At 41.1% G+C, this 19,782-nt stretch overlaps 1 protein-coding gene across 3 annotated transcripts in view; it reads left to right on the top strand.

Annotated features, from left to right (window-relative positions):
• Trpc6 (transient receptor potential cation channel subfamily C member 6) overlaps window positions 1-16,984 on the top strand; it is a 121,674-nt gene extending 104,690 nt beyond the window's left edge. For 2 of the 3 annotated variants that reach the window (XM_075966837.1, XM_075966838.1), the window contains 5 exons: window positions 863-1,066; window positions 2,608-2,682; window positions 13,065-13,145; window positions 14,724-14,799; window positions 15,439-16,984. In XM_075966837.1, coding sequence (XP_075822952.1) covers window positions 863-1,066; window positions 2,608-2,682; window positions 13,065-13,145; window positions 14,724-14,799; window positions 15,439-15,590 — 588 coding nt within the window. In that variant the 3' untranslated portion in view covers window positions 15,591-16,984. The remainder of the gene's footprint in view (window positions 1-862; window positions 1,067-2,607; window positions 2,683-13,064; window positions 13,146-14,723; window positions 14,800-15,438) is intronic. The other variant, XM_075966839.1, reaches the window with a different exon arrangement.
• The last annotated feature ends 2,798 nt before the right edge of the window (window positions 16,985-19,782 follow it).

The raw sequence follows: 19,782 nt of genomic DNA, 5'->3' as shown, positions 1-19,782 counted from the left end.
AGAGAAGCCTAACTTTACTTTTAAACACAATATCGATGAGCTATGCTGAATCAACAGACTGTGAGGGACAGAATGGTCTGATTTATTACTGTTTGGTAAAATCTGAACTACTCTATCAAGATGAATTTTTATTTTTTGTGATGTTTTGTTGTTTTACTTTTTTTTTAAAAAAAAAAATAGCATCTCATGTAGTTCAAGTTAGCCTAGACCTTGCTACATAGCAAAGGATGGCCTTGAGCTCCTGATCTCTCAACCTCCACCTTCCGAGTTTATGTGCCACTGTACCTAGTGATGAATTAATATTTTAGTCAACAATTATTGTTATCAGCGAGGTGTGATAGCCTAACCCTGTAATAGCAACATTTGAGAGGCTGAGGCAGATGGATCAACATGAGTTTCAGACGAGCTTGGACTATATTGTAAAAATCTATTTTAAAATAACAACAAAAAAGGAAAAAAATATTGTTTACAAATAATATAATGCTCAAATCTTTTTTGAGTTACATTCAGAATTAATCCTTTCTCAGATTGGTAATGACTGTGTAAGTTTATATTCCAGAAGTTTTGATTCCTGGATGAATGAGTTATTGAATGAAGAATATATTTTACGGTGTTTTAGAAAGCACACTTGATATATACATTGTTTAGTGTTTAGAAACACATGTGAATTTGAGACCAGTAGTCCAGGAAACCTAGTAAAATCTGAAGCAGACTTCAGAAAGAATGTGTGGATTCAGTGTTCTGTGAAGCCTTCAGTTGGGAGTCAGGCTATTTCTAGCCATTGCCTCTTCAATCTAGCCACAAAGTTATAAGAACCCAATAATTCTGTTTCCATGCTGAACAGCTGTGTCTATCTGTACAGGATGATGCTGATGTGGAGTGGAAGTTTGCAAGGGCCAAACTGTGGTTTTCCTACTTTGAGGAGGGAAGAACACTTCCTGTCCCCTTCAATCTTGTGCCAAGTCCAAAGTCCTTGCTCTATCTCCTCTTGAAATTTAAGAAATGGATGTCTGACCTGGTCCAGGGTCATAAGAAAGGCTTCCAAGAAGATGCAGAGATGAACAAGGTGATTATCTTGATGATTTATCACTATGGTCATAATTCTTCTTATCATAGTAACTACAGAGTCAAAGCCTTTTAAAGAGTTTTCCATGGATAAACCATGTTCCTCCATTCTTATTCCTAGTAACTCCATATATGGTGGTCCTTGGTCTGGTGACCGTTTAAAAAGGGCATACTGGACATTTCCCACCTAAAAGAGTATAAGAGAAATGAACTGTAACTAAATTGATGCATTGTCAGGTGTAGACAGTGAAAGTGAGAGCCTTTGGGACCTTCTTGTGCTTCCGGTGCACCAAGTTTCTCACTTCTCTGTTAGTGAAATGTCAACAGTTATCAGCAGCTGGTAGAGACCTGGCTGTCCGACATAATATCTGCACCACAATGTTCAGGATGATTGCTCCCACACAACATGGGAGGCCAGTGTCTGCAGCAAGGGGCCTGAGGAAGGAAGTCTACGATTACAGATCGGAAATAATAATCTCAGTAGACAAGGCAATCTCAAGAAAGCACAGATGAGGACTAGTGCCCAGGAAATGGGGTGGAAGACTTCCAGTATGTTCAGACATCGTTCAGACACATAAACCACGCTGTATATGCATAGCCTTGGAGACAGGCATTCCCTGTACAGGCTTTTCCAGTGCATCAACCTAGGAGGAGAGGTATTCTAGCCACTTTTAGCAGAGGTGGATCAGGATGCCGACAGGTATGCAAAAAGTGTCTTTGAATAATTAATGGTGCTGTCAGTTTCTTCTTAAAGGGAATTTGAAAGGCACAAGAATCTTTTTAGAACATTCACTTTTGGTTAGAGATTACAGACCATTTTTGTCTCTTCAAAAATGAGAAGAAAGGCAATGAGCAAAAGTTATAAATAGCTCAAACTTGATTTTATGAAAGAACAAATTCACAATGATAAGATCTATGCAGCAGAGCAGATGGAATTGTAGTCAATCAGTAAACTACTAATGTCTGACTTTAGAAACTCAGATTTGTTTCTAGACTGGTGGGCCATTGGGCCAAATGGTTTGAAGTTTCCTTCTGTCCTGCCATTAGATGTAAGGAAAGTGTGTTCCAATGACGGCTGCCGTTAGTACAATAGTGTAGGGTGCTAAGTCAGGGCCAAGCTTTATGGCTAGTTTCCTTGCCTGCAACAGGAGTCAAAACTCCATCCATGTTGCAAAGATTGAATAAAATAAATATTAAAAATCCTCTGAAATCTCTAAATGATTGTACATAGAAGTTTGGGGGAAGCAGCATCTATGGCCTTCCTCCAGATGGCTGATTTATGTGAATCAGTGGGTAAAGTGGAAGACAATTTACATTATTCAATGTAATTAAATGTACAGTTGTCAAGTTTGATTAGAATTATAACCTGATAAAATTTAGTGTTTGCATAAATGTCCAAGAACTTGGCAAAAGGAAGACTCAAAAAGTTTGTTTCTCTCATTAAAACATGCTGAGGAATTAGAGCAGGTAGCTTTGGCATATGGAATGAAGAGTCAGAAATGGCCATGTTACTGGACTCATTTTCTTATCTATCTTTAAAAGAGAAATGAAGAAAAGAAGTTTGGAATTTTGGGAAGTCATGAAGACCTTTCAAAATTTTCACTTGACAAAAATCAGGTAAGATAATACTTGAAAACAGAAAACCACACTTAGGTTGCCCAGGATCGGTGTTATCTTGTCAGAGAAAAAGACCAGCGTCTGAAAACAACATTATGGGATGAGTATCAGGGGTTAAAGAGGTGGCTCAGTGGTTAAGAGCACAAGTCTGCTCTTCCAGAGGACCCAGGTACAATTCCCAACACCCAGTGGTGGCTCACAACCTTCTGTAATGCCAGGGAATCTGATGTCCTCTTCTGGCCTCCACAGTCACTGGATATGCATAGATATGCAGGCGAGCAAAACAAGGCACATTTTAAAAAGTATAAAAGAAATAGGTAGCAGACACATTAATGCTATTGACAACTATTGTGACAACTTTCAAAGACTATAATTGAGTGTGTGCCTATGTCTGTTTGTAAAAGGAAATTAGTGCACATGTAAGAACTGTGTTCACATGAATTTGATGGATAGTGAGGTGCGAGACTAGTGAAGGGGAGAAGGCACGGGGCCTGCAGGTATGTTAGCTGTGCTGAAGCTCAGGTGCAGAGTGCAGAGCCAGCCGCCTCTGTCATGCAACAAGAAGTTGTTTGCAAAGGTAGCATGAGGATTCAACAGATATTGTGGCCAGTCCAGTTCGTAATGAGAAAGGTATCTCGAGATGCAGCAGGCTCCTAATTGGAGACACCAAATCCTCAGTGATAAGATAGTTACTCCCTTCCCTGTCACTTATTAGTCACAGGGTTTCAACAGACACCAAACAGAAACTTGACAGTACAAATAAGGAGAGAAATTTGTCAGGAAGGAACTAGGTTCAGCTGCACATAATAAAAAATCCAAATCACAATGGGCAAAGCAAGGCAATTGTTTTCGTGTTTCTCCTCTCATTTAACCTGCCCCAATGAGACAGTATGCGGTGCTTGTTAAGGGTGAGTGGCTGGAATGCTCTTGGAGTTTTCCTATCATAGATACCAGATGACAGCTTTACCTGCTGTCGTTACACTCCCTGCTAAGGTATGGAAGGGGAAATGCCCAAAGAAGCATGGCTGGCTAGCCACATCCCAAAAGCACCTCCAGAATGATTTTCATTATTCTGGTTGGCCGGAAATGCATTGTGTGGTCACTCCAAGGAAAGCAAAGGCCAAGAGAAGGCCAGTGCGTTCTGTTTTTAACTGAGTAGTTTATGTCCCATAGCAGAATGCATGTATACTCAATGTCTATGTGACCATGACTCCCAGCCTCCCAGCTTTCTCTCTTACCATATCAGCCACAAGTCTGCCAACCACTTCCCACTTTAACCCAGAACCTGGTGGACAATCTGGAAGAAGAAGACATAGGCTAGAAGCTCTATTCTGATTAGCAACCTCATCAGGATGAGTTTCCATGGGAAGGATCTGGGCAGGAAGGGTGGGGGTGAAAGGAGGTGTGGATGTGTGACACACCCAGGAACCCATGTGGCCTGCTGCAACGTGGGGCTTTACTTGCAGCAATGGGGGATGGAGTGAGATACTGGAAGCGGCAGGGGAATAACCTGCAGTCCCCAGAGCAGTCAGCCCTTAAGATTGTGAGGAACTGGGAGAGTCTCACTGTTCAAACTGCTGTTCCCATTGCCATCGAGACACCAGACATTTCAAAATGGTACAGTTTGGGAGACATTGAAGTGAAATCATTAATGTCTTCAAGAGAGCTACAAGGTCCCTCTTCTCTGTGCTGAAGCTGCTGTGTTGGTTTGGGGGCAAGTGGAAAACCTCACACAGAACGATCTTCAGCTATGATTGCTCTCCAACTTGTTTTTCTTCAGACTGATATAGTTCAGTGTGCGCGCGTGCACGCTTACATTTTAAGGAATTACAGAATAACAAGGAAGACTGTGGCAGAGATAGTGTTCACTATCAGTTTGCAGCAGAAGCTCCTGCTTCTCAGCCTATAGTGATGTTAGGACAAGAACACTTTGAAGACACAGAGCATATTTGAATACTGTATAAGGGATTTCCTCATCATAGGGAAAGGCAGTAGGAGTTATACTTAGAAACATTACCTTGATGGCACCTTCCTTGTTTGTGGAATGTAGGCATTAAACACACTACTATCACACAGGCATTCGGAACATCAAATCAGTGCAAATAAAGTGCTTATGACATTATCTGAGGCAGAATGCAATACTGTAGCTGCTTAAAATTTTCAGTTATCATTGCAAGAGTGGGGAGAACAAACACAAGCACAGTTACAGTCACACAGGGAAACAGAAGTTGAACTAGATCTAAAAGTGCTAGAGAACGGGTACAAACAGAAAATGAAAGGAGTCCAGCTGAATAATGTAAACTGGTGTATCTGGAAAAAATAATTGGAAGTAACCAAATTAGCAAGTGGAAAACAGCAATGATAATAGAAAATCATCATGCCATTTGGAAGCCACCATGCATTAATTCAGAAATGGCTCCAACATTGGGTATGCTTGGAGGTACACACACACACACACACACACACACACACATTTATCACTATTATATTGATATCCTATATCACTCCAGCTAAGAATTTGCACAGATTGCATGAGGGTCTCAGGTTCATTCCTTACAGTTACCACAGTCTCAAGGGAAGACTAGAAGAAATGGAATAATATACTTAGTAAGGCTGTGGTGGGAAGGATGTTTGCTCCTCTGCACTAGGGCCTTCCTCTCATTCCTTTCTCTTGGTGAAATCCTTCTGGTCGTGGCACGGTAACCAATCCCTGGCCCAGGAAAGGGGTGTGAATGTCTAGGCAGCACAGGCTGTGTCTCAGTAGATCCAGTTGTGGAGTTCGGGGTCAGATGTTGATTCTATGTCAATTTAGCAGCAGGAAGACCGTTTCATAAGATGGTACACTATGGCAGCTATGTGGCATTCATATCTTTCTTCAAGACAAAGTCTGATCATTTTGTGGTAATCTGGCAGCTTCTAGCTGTTGAACCTTTGAAGTCTTTTCACTTCCTTGCTGTGACTGTGTTCTTTAGGTCCTAGGTGCTTCTGTCCTACAGTGACACCCCACCCCATAAAGTCTAGACACTGGGATTGGGCTGAACTCCATTGGGCTGGCTGCCTCTTCTAGACAATCTTTGTGCCTTTCCTTGTTTCCCAGGCCAGCCATCCCCCATGTCGAGGGAGCAGCGTTTGGAGGGAGAGTGAGAGAGGGCAATGAAGGACACATGAGCAGAGCACATGACACACATGTACAAGGGTCATAGTAAAGTCCATTGTTGGCTTTATTTTATTATGTTTTTAAAGGTTGACTAAAATATTTTTCCTTAATAACTTCTTTATTGACTCTTTGGGAGTTTCACATCATGCACCCCAATTCTGTTCACCTCCTGGTCCCCACCCCTGTTCTCCCCTCATCCCTGTTATGCCGCCCACATAAGGAAACAAATCAAAGTAAGCAATCAAGCAAACAAAAGCAAAAAACTCCAAAACCAAAACAAACAAACAGACAAAAAACCCACAACAAAAACAAAACAAAATCCACAACAGAAAAATCTGTTTACTTCTCCTTCTTTCCTGCTTCTCCATCATCTCTTCATTCATCCTGGGGCATTGGAGGCCTCAGTGTGCCGTATAGTGTACCTCTCTGTCCCATAAGTTTTCCTGGCAAATGCTCATTGCAGTGAGTCACTGGTCTGGTTCAATGCCTCTGGTTTCTGGTACACCACCATCACTGAATCCTAACAGGAATTCCTCTGGGATATCCTGTGGCTGCTATTAGTCTTAAAGATCTTGTGGGTATCCTTCCACAGGGCCAGTCTCTTCACCAGCTCCAGCAGATCCTAGATGGAGTAGATGCTAGGGTGGGTTAACCCCGGGTGTGGCTTTGGGCCTGGCTAGTAGCCAATCTGGTCAACTCAGGCCCCTGGGGTCACCCACTTTGGACGAGTGGGTGGAGTTAGCTCCCCTTCATGTGTGCCCTCAGGGTTAGTTCACTCTAGCCATGGTGAGGGATGGGGGCAATCTCTCTAGCTTGCATGGGTCAACTCTCTTGATGCAGTGTCCAGTAGAGGCAAGGCCAGCTTTCCCAGGGCCAGCGAAGGATGTGGTAGGCTCAGCATGGTCCTCTGATTTCATCTCTCATGGTTCCTAGGACCTCCAAAGGTGACTCAGGCCATAGACATCCACACAAACCCCATCTGTAGCTGTGCCACAAACCCAGACATGGTCCTCAGCAGCAGCTTGGGCAGGGAAGACATCTTGGCTCTTGGTGGAAAGAAGAGACTGGTCACTCAGGTGGGAATGGTTGTGGGCCTAACCTTGGGTCTCTATGTGACCTTTGGTGACAATGCAGACTTCAGCAAAGATCCCAGCCATGGTAGACCCATGGACTCCCCACATTGTCTTTTTAATTTTACATGCTAATCCCAGTTCCCCTTCCCTTCTCTCCTCCCACTCCCCCCATCCCCCACATCCACTTCTCAGAGAGGGTGAGGCCTTCCATGTAGAGTCAATAAAGTCTGTCACATCACTTGAGGCAGAGCCAAGGCCCTCCTCGACATAGCTAGACTGAGCAAGGCATCCCGCCATAGGGAATGGGCTACAAAAATCCAGTTCATGCACTAGAGATAAATACTGGTTGCATAGCCAGTGGCCCTACAAACTGCCCAAGCCACACAACTGTTACCCACATTCAGAGGACCTAGCTTGGTCCCATGCAGGCTCCCTATGTGTCAGTCCAGAGTCAGTGAGTTCCCACTAGCTTGGGTCAGCTGTCTCGTGGATATCCCCATCATGGTATGGACCCCTTTACTCATATTACTGCTCCTCTCTCTCTATGACTGGGCTCCCAGAGCTCAGTACAGTGCTTAACCGTGGATTTCTACTTTGGCTTCCAACAGTCACTGGGTGAAAGTTCTATGTTGACAATTAAGGTAGCCATCAATCTGCTTACAGGAGAAGGGCAATGAAGACACCATGTCCACTATTGCTTAGATTCGTGGTTGTGGTCATCCTTGTGGATTCTTGGGAATTTCCCTAGTGCCTGGTTCCTTGCTAACCCCACAATGTCTATCAAGACATCTCCATCCTTGTTCTCCCTCTCTGTCCCTCCCTCAACTTGACCTTCCCAGTTCCTCATGTTCTCCTCCCCCCTCCACTATTCTCCTCTCCATTCTACTGCCACCCTCCCACTCCCCCAACACTCTCAATTTACTTGGGAGATCTGTCTATTTCCTCTTCCCGGGGGGATCCATGTATGTCTTTCTTAGGATCCTCCTTGTTTGCTGGCCTCTCTGGGGTTGTCGACTGTAGGCTGGTTATCCTTTGTTTAACGTCTAGTATCCACTTGTGAGGGAGTACATACTGTGTTTGTCTTTCTGGCTCATTCAAGGTGTTTTTTTTTCTAGTTCCATCCATTTGCCTGCAAATTTCAAGATGTTGTTTTTTTTCTGCTGAGTCTACTACAGTCTGTAAACGTACCACATTTTCTTTATCTATTCTTTGGTTGAGGGGTTGTTTCCAGGTTCTGGATATTATGAATAATGTTGCTATGAACATAGTTGTGCAAATGTCCTCGTGGTACGAGTGTGCTTCCTTTGAGTAGATTGGTTCTCAATTTTCTGAGAAACTGCCATACTGATTTCCAAAGTGGCTGTATAAATTTACACCCCCACAAACAACGGAGGAGTGTTCCTTTTACTCCAATCCTCTCCAGCATAAGCTTTCATTAGTGTTTTTTATCTTAACCATTCTGACAGGTGTGTAAGATGGTATCTCAGAGTTGTTTTGATTTGTATTTCCCTGATGCCTAAGAATGTTGAGCAATTCCTTAAGTGCCTTCCAGCCATTTGAGACTCTTCTGTTGGAAATTCTCTGTTTAGATCTGCACCCCATTTTTAAATTGGTTTGTTTGGTATTTTGATATCTACTTTCTTGATTTCTTTGTATATTTTGGAGTTCAGCCCTCAGTCAGATGTGTGGTTGGTGAAGTTTTTCTCATTCTGTAGGCTGTCATTTTGTCTTGTTGAATGTGATCTTTGCCTTACAGAAGCTTCTCACTTTCAGGAGGTCCTGTTGTCAATCTCAGTGTCTGTGCTATTGGTGTTATATTCAGAAAGTGGTCTCCTGTGCCAATGTGTTCAAGGCTACTTCCCACTTTCAGTTCTATGATGTTGTGTGTGACATGTTCAAACATGTAATTATGGATAGATCTCAAAATTTCATGCTGTTTTTGATACTTGAATCCCAGATGCTCAAATCAACACAAAAATTCATTATCCTTATCATGTAAGCTTCTAGTTTCAAATTATTTTATTTGAGAAAAATAATTTTAAATTAGCCATTTATACTGAAAATAACCTTTTCCCAGTGTTGTTGAAGGATGTTCCTGTGGGAACATGCTCTTCTCCTATAGGTACAGATTCAAACTTCCATGCTTTAGTCAATCTGAGCTTGGCTCAGACTGTTTTATAAAGTCGGCCTCCAAGACGGCAGTCTTTGCTTCATCCTGGCCTCTTCTGACTGTTGGAAGGTCACAGCATTTAATTAACTATGGAAACACTGTCTTCTTATTTATTCCAGGCACCTCATAAAATCAACAGGGCAAGCCAAGTAAAAGTTCTTTTCAATGCTAACTGAGCAGGCCTTCTCATCTTCTATCACATCCTTTATTTCAAATACTTTCTGGCTTTGATGGAGGCTAGTGTTAGCTTTTCGGACACACAGTGCAGAAGAGTGTAACTGAAAACCAGCCTCTGTCATTACCATTACACACTTAAACACTGCTGATGCAGAATGGTGTCTTGAATGCCTACTCTGCTCCTGTTTCAGCACAGGTCACTGGGAGGCTGTTGATATCACAGATCACAGAAGGTTTTATGCCTTTGGGTAGTTTGCTTTGCCCCAGACTCAGTGGATATATATATATATATATATATATATATATGTGTGTGTGTGTGTGTGTGTGTGTGTGTGTGTGTGTGTGTGTGTATTAACTGGTTATACATCCAGGAATTGAGGAATTGTGGTTTTAGCCACTACTTAGGGCAGAAGCTACTTAAAAATAAATTATCCAAACAAGCAAGCAGATAAAATGCTGGAACAACTTTCTATATGATCTTGTGAGAATTCCCATGTAATTTCCATTATACATTAAAATATGACAAAGAGTCCTGGAAATGTGTATATTCGTTAAGGTCTGGGGAAGCGTGGTGTGGTAGCTCATGTCTCTAATCCCAATGCTCAGGTAGCAGAGGCAGGAGGATTGCTGCTCAAGGCCCACCTGGTCCACCTAGTGAGTCCTAGGCCACCCAGGGCTATGTGGTAAGAACTTGTCTAAAAGAAGACTTTAAGACATTATGGGGGAGCCACATTATATAATTCTTTAAATGACTTAGTCATGGCTTTGGGTGCATCAGTGTTTGCAGAGTTCCCCCAGTGCATATCAACTAGATCAGGACCATCTATAAGTAGGCTCCAGAGCATGGAGTGGATACTTATGCTTTTCTACAAGAATAACAGATACCTACCATTCCAGGCTGCAAAATCCATACACCTTTTCTTTTACAATATTATTGTCTCTATTCTACGCCGTATGTCTCTGAACTCTGAGACATGAAGTACTTTGTCTAAATTTTAGCCTTAGACAAGTGGCAGTCAAAATCCTTGTCCATAGCCTCTGACTTCTAAAGAAGAGGCTTTACCAACAGTGCACACTGCCGTCCATCTCAAATCTGTGCTCTGGGAGGCTTGAGCACATCACCTCCACCTGCTTATTTCTTTGGGTCCTGGTAATTTAATCCTTATAAGGACAAGACAGACTTTCAGAATTGTCTGTATGTCCAGGAAGGCAGGGCATTTCAAAGATGGGAGCTTACTTTATTCTACAAATTAATAATGAATACTTATTTAATGTTCCTCATGCATATCCTATAGTGTGTAGGATAAAATGTTAATATCAAACAGGAAATGAAAAAGAAAAAGTAAAAAGAATGCAAAAGTGAATTTGGAGCGTGTAAGTTCATGGTACAGCACCTACTTAGTAATTGCAACCCCATAAATTTGATCATCATATCTTCCAAAAATGCACAAAATATTTTAATAGAAGTTTTTTTAAGAGCAGAACATGCTTTGTTCTCAACTGGAGAGAGTGAATATTTACAATTTACAAATAGTAAGAACAAAGCTTACACTCAGTTCCTGTGCCTTGATTATGGCCACATCTCTAAATCTCCAAAGTTCTTCAGATTGCCAACCAAATTCCCTTGTATGAGTTAAAGGGCAGACACGCTGCTGTCCCAGCTTCTCAGACTTGAAGCTGGTTGGGCCATGGGACCAGATGATACGTTAGGATTTTGTGCCACCAAGTGGTCACAATGCCTCTTTGCATTTGCATACATTTTCTCTTGCACATTATTTCATTGGCTTATTCAATTAAAAAAAAACGATTTGTTCAGTTGCCTGTGATATATTGGAAAATTAACAATACTATTTTTCTGAATTAACATATTCATGTCCCAAACTTGGTATCTCAAAGAATAACTAGCCACAAAAGGATTGGCATAAATTAATATCTGCCAGCTCACAAATCATCAGTCTATTAGTTGGTTTCTCGTCAGGAATGGTTTTGCCACTGACCTTCCAGAAGGATGTGTTTGATTTGGAAATATTTGAGTTTGTTATACAGGGTAGGAACTAATAGGAACATCCTGTGTTAGAGGAAGCAGCTTGTTTGTCCCGGCTGCAGAACCAAAATAACCACACAGAAAGTGGATTATTTAAAACATTGCTTGGCCCATTAGCTCTAACTTCTTATTGGCTAATTCTTACATCTTAACTTAACCCATTTCTATTAATCTGTGTATCACCATGAGGTTGTGGCCTACCAGCAAAGTTTCAGCACATCTCTGGTGGCAGCTCCATGGCATCTCTCTGACTCCACCTTTCTTTCTCCCAACATTCAGCCCAGTTCTCCCTGTCTACCGAAGTTCTGCCCTATCAACAGCCCAAGGCAGTTTCTTTATTCATTATTGGTAAGCACAGCACACAGAGGGGACTTCCACATCACCTCCCCTTTTCTGTTTAAATAAAAAAGAAGGTTTTAACTCTAACATAGTAAAAATTACATATAACTAAACAGGTATCAAGCAAGAATTAGAGTTACAATATTTTTATTTACTTTATCTTTTATTATAATTAAGGAAAACTATAACTATTTATTTTTAATTCCACCAAAGACTCCAGAAGGATATAATATTACTTAAGTAAACAGGAAGTGCATTGTAAGCAACTTCCAAAACTCTAGAAATGACAGAGACATCTTGCTGCCTGGACAGTCACCCAAAGTTCTTTTGCACCGTTGGGGCATCCGTCTTTAGTGTATAGGCCCATAGTATCCAACAGACTTTTCCACGAAGCAGGAAATTTGAAAGGCTGTTCTACCTATATCAGCAGCTTGTCATATTGATGACGAACTTAGTGTGGACACCCGACTGACATAGCGCACTAAAGCTCAGAAATCCTGGACTCAAGCGATCCTCCTGTCTCAGCCTCCCAAGTATTTGGGACTACAGGCCTGTGCCACCACAACCTGCTAGCTCACAAATTAGATGAGGATTCCTCTGCTGTTTGAGGTCAGCATATTGGTATGAGAAAATCATTACATGGAGGTTAAAGAAAGGAACTTCCCTGATGGGCACTGAAATGTCACCAGAGAATGTAAACCATGAATGGCTTTGCAGATGGTTGGAGCGGTTTTATTCCATTGGAAGACAGTTTATCCCCACAATATACAGATTTAGAAGTATTCTGCTTGGCTCATGTCCTCATGTTTATTTGTAAAAAATCACTTTTCTTCTAGAACAATGCATTATAGAGTTCTCAGGCGGTGTCTTAGTGTACTAATGGGGTCGCTCTCCACTCTGATTGCATATCACCAAAATTCACTGTCTTACTCTGAGAAAGTGCTGCCACAAGGGAGCTTTAGTGAAGACTACACCTGAAAGGGCACTGTCCAGATCCCCAGGTTGAAATGGATGAACTAGAGCTTCCGTGGCACCTGAAGTATTCTGTCTGGTCAGGTCCTCTGGGGTTCTCATGAGACCCGAGGGCAGGTGGCAATCAGACAGACTGCTAATGTCTGGACCCTGATGTCCCCCTTTCACCACAGTCTACCTATTGGAAGGCCACATGGGACAATGTGATGAGAGCCACCAAGTATGCAAGGCTCCACATACAATTTTTTAGCAATAGAGTGATTAATCACCCTTGCAGAACTACTTCTTGTACCTTATAAGACAGAATGCTAAGCAACTAGGATAAATGGCTCTATAATTCAGGTATGCTCAGTTGAATACACCAGACTATTACCTCACCCATGTGACTAAAAATCTCTTACACATTGCTTACACTGAGAATTAAATGAGGGTTTCTAATTCCTTTTGTAGCTATCACACAAACAGTCAAGTATAAGGAGCTCAGAAGACTTCCACTTAAATAGCTTCAATCATCCTCCAAGACAATATCAGGTAAGCAAAACCTTCAAAGTATAAGGCTAGATATTCGCTATGTTTAGGTTCTCAAGCTCTGGACTTTGTTAAATTAAAATAAAACATCAGGATATGTTTTAAACATCAGAAGGATGCATCCACTTAACACGTGGTTATGGTGTAACTATAACTTAGTGAGGAATGTGTGGATAATCTATAGCTTAGAGCCTAGGTTCCTTTAAAAGGCTAAACTTACAAAACAAGAAAGAGGGGCTAGAGAAACAGCTCTATTAGCAGCATGCACTAATCTTACAGAGGACTCAAGTTCAGTTCCCATCATCCCTACCGCAGCTCACAACTGCCTGTAACTCCAAGTCCAGGGCATTTGCTCTCCTCTTTTAGAAATACACTCTTGTACATACACCCCCCCACAGATATACATACATATACATGATTAAAATTAAAAATAAATCTTTAAAAATAAAACTAAAGAGCACAATTCAGCTCACAGTCTCCCACTGTGAAATAAAGATGGCTTATTTGTGAGTATTCTTTCTGCTGGTTGTATATGTATATGTATGTGTACAATTTCCTATATGCTAATATTCTGTGATATATGTGTCATATTACATGAATAAATTAATAGTAAAGTGTGGTGGCGCACGCCTGTAATCCCAGCACTCGGGAGGCAGAGGCAGGCGGATCTCTGTGAGTTCGAGGCCAGCCTGGTCTACAAGAGCTAGGTCCGGGACAGGCTCCAAAGCCACAGAGAAACCCTGTCTTGAAAAACCAATATATATATATATATATATATATATATATATATATATATATATATATATTACATATTTTGTATGTTTTCATTATGTAACTTATATACCTATAATGTATTCTTTTGTAGAAGTGATAATTTATTAAAATAACTTACCATTGATGGACATCTATGGTTTCATTTTCTGCTTTTGTAAGTAACACTACTAAAAACACACACATCTACACAGCAAACTACATTCTTATGTGAATTTCTTTAACAGGACAGTATTAATTACCTTTTAATCTAGACTTTATGTGATAAGATTTGGGTTAGTAATATAAGAACCTCCTGCACAATTGTTTCATTTCTTAAACTGCATTTAATATATATTTTAGTTATATACAAACCAAGGAATCAGAGATACTTTATTACATTGAAACTGGTGGTTCTTAAAGCCACCACACAATCAAAAGTGGCTTCAGTTCTTGGTAGGATGGGGACATAAACAACTGGACATTGTTTAATTCCTTACTTCCTCCAAGAGTTCTGTACAAATCTTTGACCTATCTGACATGAAGTTTGTGCTCTACTTTCTAACAATACAGAAAGAGACACAAAGTATTTGATGTTTGCTCTCTGGTCTTCTTCTTTTTGAGAATTAATTTTTGGGTCATTAGTCCAAGTAATGTGACAGTTGCTTTCATAAGGACAATAGAATATGAAGATACATATTCCTTGTGGGCTAAATCTTACCAGAGTTTTGATAGCCCTCACTTCTAAAGATAGGTAGACCATAAGCCTATTCCAAATGAAATGTTTGCGTGAACATAATGCTGAAATGGATTTCTCCTTTTCTTGTCTAGAAAATCATGAAAAGACTCATTAAAAGATATGTATTGCAGGCCCAAATTGATAAGGAGAGCGATGAGGTGAATGAAGGTGAGTTGTGCATAAGGCCAAGGCTTTCCCACGTGAGCTGGACTATGTTCTGACGTAGAGGTGAGAGAGAATGGCCTGGTGGATGAGCCTCAGGAAGCCACATGGCACAAGCTCTCTCCTGTGTTAGTAGCTTTTTGCACCACTGTGACAACATGCTTCCCAAAATAAAGAGGGGACAGTCCACCTTACTGCCCACAGCTTCAGGGTATCTTCCCACATCACTTATCCAACCTCTAACAGGTTACTCCCTCACTAGTCCAGATGATGCTAGTCAGTCCCCAAGGAGAATCTTGATCCTGTCAAGTTTAATATAAGCCCTCATCACAGCCATCAAGACCACAAAATACCAGGAAACAAGCTCTTCGTGTACAGATGGCAGACTAGATAAAAAATCCTTACTTTTATGGGGTCCTTGGAAGTTTCCTGGGAAAGTGCCCCCACTCTGCAATATTCTCCAGATCATTAAAATTCTGCTGCAATTACTTTTCCTACCTGAGGAAATAGAAACTTACTCTGATTGGGAAGTTATTTCTTTTGAAAAGATTCAGAATACAGTCAAGACTGTCTTTATCCTAACCTTGGAATTGCTAGCTTGATTCATAGTCATGGTTGACTTGTTTTCTTTCTCCCTCTTCACAGGGGAACTGAAGGAAATCAAGCAGGACATCTCAAGTCTCCGTTATGAACTCCTTGAAGAAAAATCTCAGAACACCGAAGACTTAGCAGAACTTGTTCGGAAACTCGGGGAGAGATTGTCCTTACAGTCAAAAGCGGAGGAAAGCCACAGATAATGCAAAGCCCCTTGGAAATGTATATTTATTTCTCCACTTGAAGCCATATTATTTTCTGATTTATTTTTTTAAGTGGCAATGGTAAACAGTATGTTAAATGATAACTTGTATCATCTAGAGTCCTGATATCAACTTTTTGGTGATTAAATTGCACTGTTGAAGCTAAAGATTACAGACTCTTAAGAAGTCTGCTTGATTCCTTGGAGCTTGTTTCCTGGTAGCTTTCTTGTGGGTAAGGAAGAGGGAACCCTTGTGCTGGCGGGAATGGGTCTCAGACAGCAGGGGCAGGTTTACGTTGTTCTTTGTGTGGCTCTCCTGATCATTTAGGCATCTTCTTTCCCCTTTTGGGGACTTCCAACCCTGTAATAAGGAGGAAAAGAATCTATTTAAAGAGTGTTGTAACAAGCATTTAACTACTTAATATAATGGATACTGCCTGTTCTAAATGAGTTTAGAGCCCTGTGTGGTGGCAAACGCCTGTCACACCAGCACTTGGTAGGTAGAAAAAGTTTTAGAATTCAAGGTCAGTCTTGGCTGCGCAGTAAGGTTCCATGGGCTACATGAGACCATGTCTAAAATTCAAAACAAAATAAGCTTATTCTTGTGTTCAATTTCCTTCCTCATCTGTTTCAAAACATTATACTTAACAATGAAAGCATGTTATCTCGGCTAATGCCAGAAACATGGTCCAGTTCTCTCTGCATGTGCACACACTCATTAACATGTATGTGAAGCTGTGTGTACGCATACACAACACGCTTGCCTTCTTTCGTAGCCAATGTGAATACACAGAGGCTCTTTATTATGGCTTTTAAAAGTGTAACCCAAAGTTACTATTCAATAAGAACTTTTTTTTATTACAACAGTGTCAAAATTCCAAACACTTTAATTCTTTGGTTTAGTGGCAGCACAATTCCTTGCTATTTCTGAGGGCATTTACAGAAAAATCGGATACTCAGCCTCTGACTATAAGCAGCCATGTGGGAATTTACAAACATTCACTCTTATCCCCAATGTATTCTACTTTGTTCCCCAAATATGTAAACACATTTTTAACTCATTTACATCACTAAGTGATTGTTGTTATACTTATTGATGCTGTGACCAGTATCTTAAATAACTACAAACAAGGATCATCATCTTACCCAAACATGCAGTCTTCAGACAATGCCTGCCATTAACTGCAATGCTGCTTTGAGTCCAGCAGAAGTATGACTTTAACTTCCCTTCAAGGTTAAAGGTGAGAAGAACAGAAAATCTGTTCAGCACCAAGTGTGGCTGAATCAAAGGACTGGCTCCGAGCATATAGTTGAAAATTTATATTCAGTGTTTTGATATTTGTGATTGTTTCTTATTGACAAATTATACCGATAAAACAGAGGTCCATCTTCAAATGGTGTGTAGTAGTATTTAATTAGCAATTGTGAAAGCCACCTGCCCCCAAAAAAACCATCAAAGCAACTGCTGTTTCAGCCAGTTAAATTAATGCAACATCCATAGACTTTGTGTTGCGCTGTTTGAGAGGTTCACTTCTGTCAAGGACTGTGGAACAATGACTAGGCTGGACTTCAAGGTCTCCGGAAGACATCTTCAGACTCCTGTCTCTCCAAGTATATTGACTTGACAAGGCACTTTGGAGGAGGGCAGCATGGCTGTGGGTTCCCAGGAGGAGGGCGCCATGACTGTGGGTTCCCAGAAGGGTGGCATGGGTATGACTCACCAGGGAAGGGTGTCCCTCTAAGCACCTCCTATTGCATGATTCAGAATGAATATCATGAGGTCAGCAATTTCCACAGAGGTCAGGTGGATAGAAACCGGTTCTAGTTTCCCTTCAGTTGGAACATTATAAAAGACACTAAAGTATATTACATGTTTTAAAATTCTGGCAATAACTTCATTAAGGCATATTGCTAAAGATTAACCCTAAACATGACAAAAATATCAGCACCACTGGTTTTTATGAACATAAAATATCAAAGACCATTATTCGCATCACAGACACCTTCGCTTGCTAAAATAAAGTTGGAATGTATCTCTCCCAGTTGCTCTTTCCTCCTGGAGACCTGGCCCCACCTGGAGGAGTAATTAGTGAGGTTGACATACCCAGCAGCTGTCCTCTCCTGTGTAGCCCCACCCTCTCCTTACCTGTTACCCAAGGCTTTGCTGTCAGTGAGTAGATCAAACGCTGTTCCATGTCAATGCATAATTTTGCCCCCTCATTTCATGGCTGACTCTGAGAAGTGGCACAGATTTGGTAGCTGTTGAGCTTTGAATGTGAAATATCCTTCACAGCCTTGTGTATCTGAACACTTAGTCACTAAAGCACTTTTGGGGGTTGTCGAACCCCCGTAGGTGAGACCTTGCTGAGGAAGCGAGTCATCAAAAGGCAAGGCATAAAGTTTATAGACTTGCTCTTACTAGAGTTCTCGGTTCTCGTTCCATTCAGATGTGATGTGAAGTGTCCAGCCACACAATGCAGCTGGCAAGGTGCCACCTTCCTGAACGAAATTCCTGCCATGATGGAATTACACTTCCCCAAGCCATGAGCTGAAACAAATCCTTCCTCCATGACATTGCTTCTTGTCCGTGGTTTAGTCACAGCGAAAAGAAACTAGCTCACGCACTTGGCACGGATCTACCACTTACCGGGCCTTGGAGAAATGTTTACTGCATATGTGCCTTTTGACAGGCTCTGACACATGTTTTGTCTCTTAGTTTTATTTCTGTTGCCGTGACAAAACCATCCCAACAGAAAGCAACTTATGGGGAGAGAGGGTTTATCTTAGCGCACAATGCCAAGTTACCATCCATTATAACAGAAAGTCAGTGCTGCAGGAGCTTAAACAGCCAGTCATAGCAGTCTGGGCCTTCCCACATTAATGAACACAGTTAAGATCATCTCTCACAGACATGGCACATGTCCTAGGCAACCCCTCGCTGAGACTCTCTTTCAAGATGATTTAAGATGGTGAATTTGAACTAATATCACCACATCATTTTCTAATTTATTCAAACTCCTTCCTTATAAAAACCATATAACTATTTTGGAAATGAGAGAAAAACCCAAAAGTTGTTAGGAGTGTAAATAACTTTCAAATAGAAGTGGTAGGGTCAGGAGTGAAATATACATGTCCCTCACTTTTATAATTTGTCTCTTTTGTCTGGAGGTGTTGTCTCATATTGTATTTAATCTCTTGATAAGGAACTGTGGGCTGTACCCCACTCCTTAGGTCCCCTTGCATGTCCAGTTCAGAAGCAGGCAGTGGCCTCTGGAAAGCAGACATCCATGAAGGAATACAGATGGTTAGAGAGACTTAGCCTGAGTCCTTACTTTCAGTTGTGGTGTGTTCAGCTGACACACCAGGAACGATAAAAAAACTTGGATTATTAAGGTAAATGCGTTGTGTGTATGTGTGTGTGTGTGTGTGTGTGAGTGTGTGTGTGTGTGTCTGAGTGTGTGTGTATGTGTGTATATGCATGTGTGTGTATGTGTGTATATGCATGTGTGTGTGAGATAATTTACATTACTGCTTGACTTTTCTCATTCCACATTTGTACCTATAGATCTTTCCAGAGATCATTTTTCCATTTTTTAAATCCTTCAAGCTTTTAAGCACACTGATTTTTGGACGGACTTTGGATCTTGTTCCAAACAGCCATGTCCACGGACTGCACATAGTTCTCAAAGGCAGTGGCTTGCTCGGGCAGGGTAGATATTTCAGCTTCTTCATCCTCAACTGCACACTTCAGTTAAAATGCTTTGGTTCCAGATCCCAGCAGAACAACTTTGGAGAGCCACACACATCTTCAGGATGAAGAAGGTCATAATAACTATAAGGTTGTCTCTCATTTTGTAATCAAATTTTATGGAGATTGTGCATAACAAGTTTATGTTATCCAACAGTGTGGTAACTCTTTTTAAATACTGTTCAATTTTAAAGATAATGGGTGATCTGGATGGTGATTCCTATTTGACAAATTCTTCTGAAGATGACACATTGGAGGCCATTTGTTTGATAGCAAAGGGAAGGTGTCAAATATTTATATTAGCAATAATACATCATAAGGAATTATAGTGTTACATGAGATGTGTCTCAGTCTGTTTAGGTTGCTATTAACAATATAATTAAGGTGAACAATTTGTAAATAGCAGATGTATTTTTTCACACTCGGGAGAGAAGTAAGTAGAGTG

The sequence above is a fragment of the Microtus pennsylvanicus genome, chromosome 3 (assembly GCF_037038515.1).
Source record: "Microtus pennsylvanicus isolate mMicPen1 chromosome 3, mMicPen1.hap1, whole genome shotgun sequence".
In the NCBI taxonomy this organism is placed as follows: domain Eukaryota; kingdom Metazoa; phylum Chordata; class Mammalia; order Rodentia; family Cricetidae; genus Microtus; species Microtus pennsylvanicus.
This window is presented reverse-complemented; position numbering and strand designations above follow the sequence as displayed.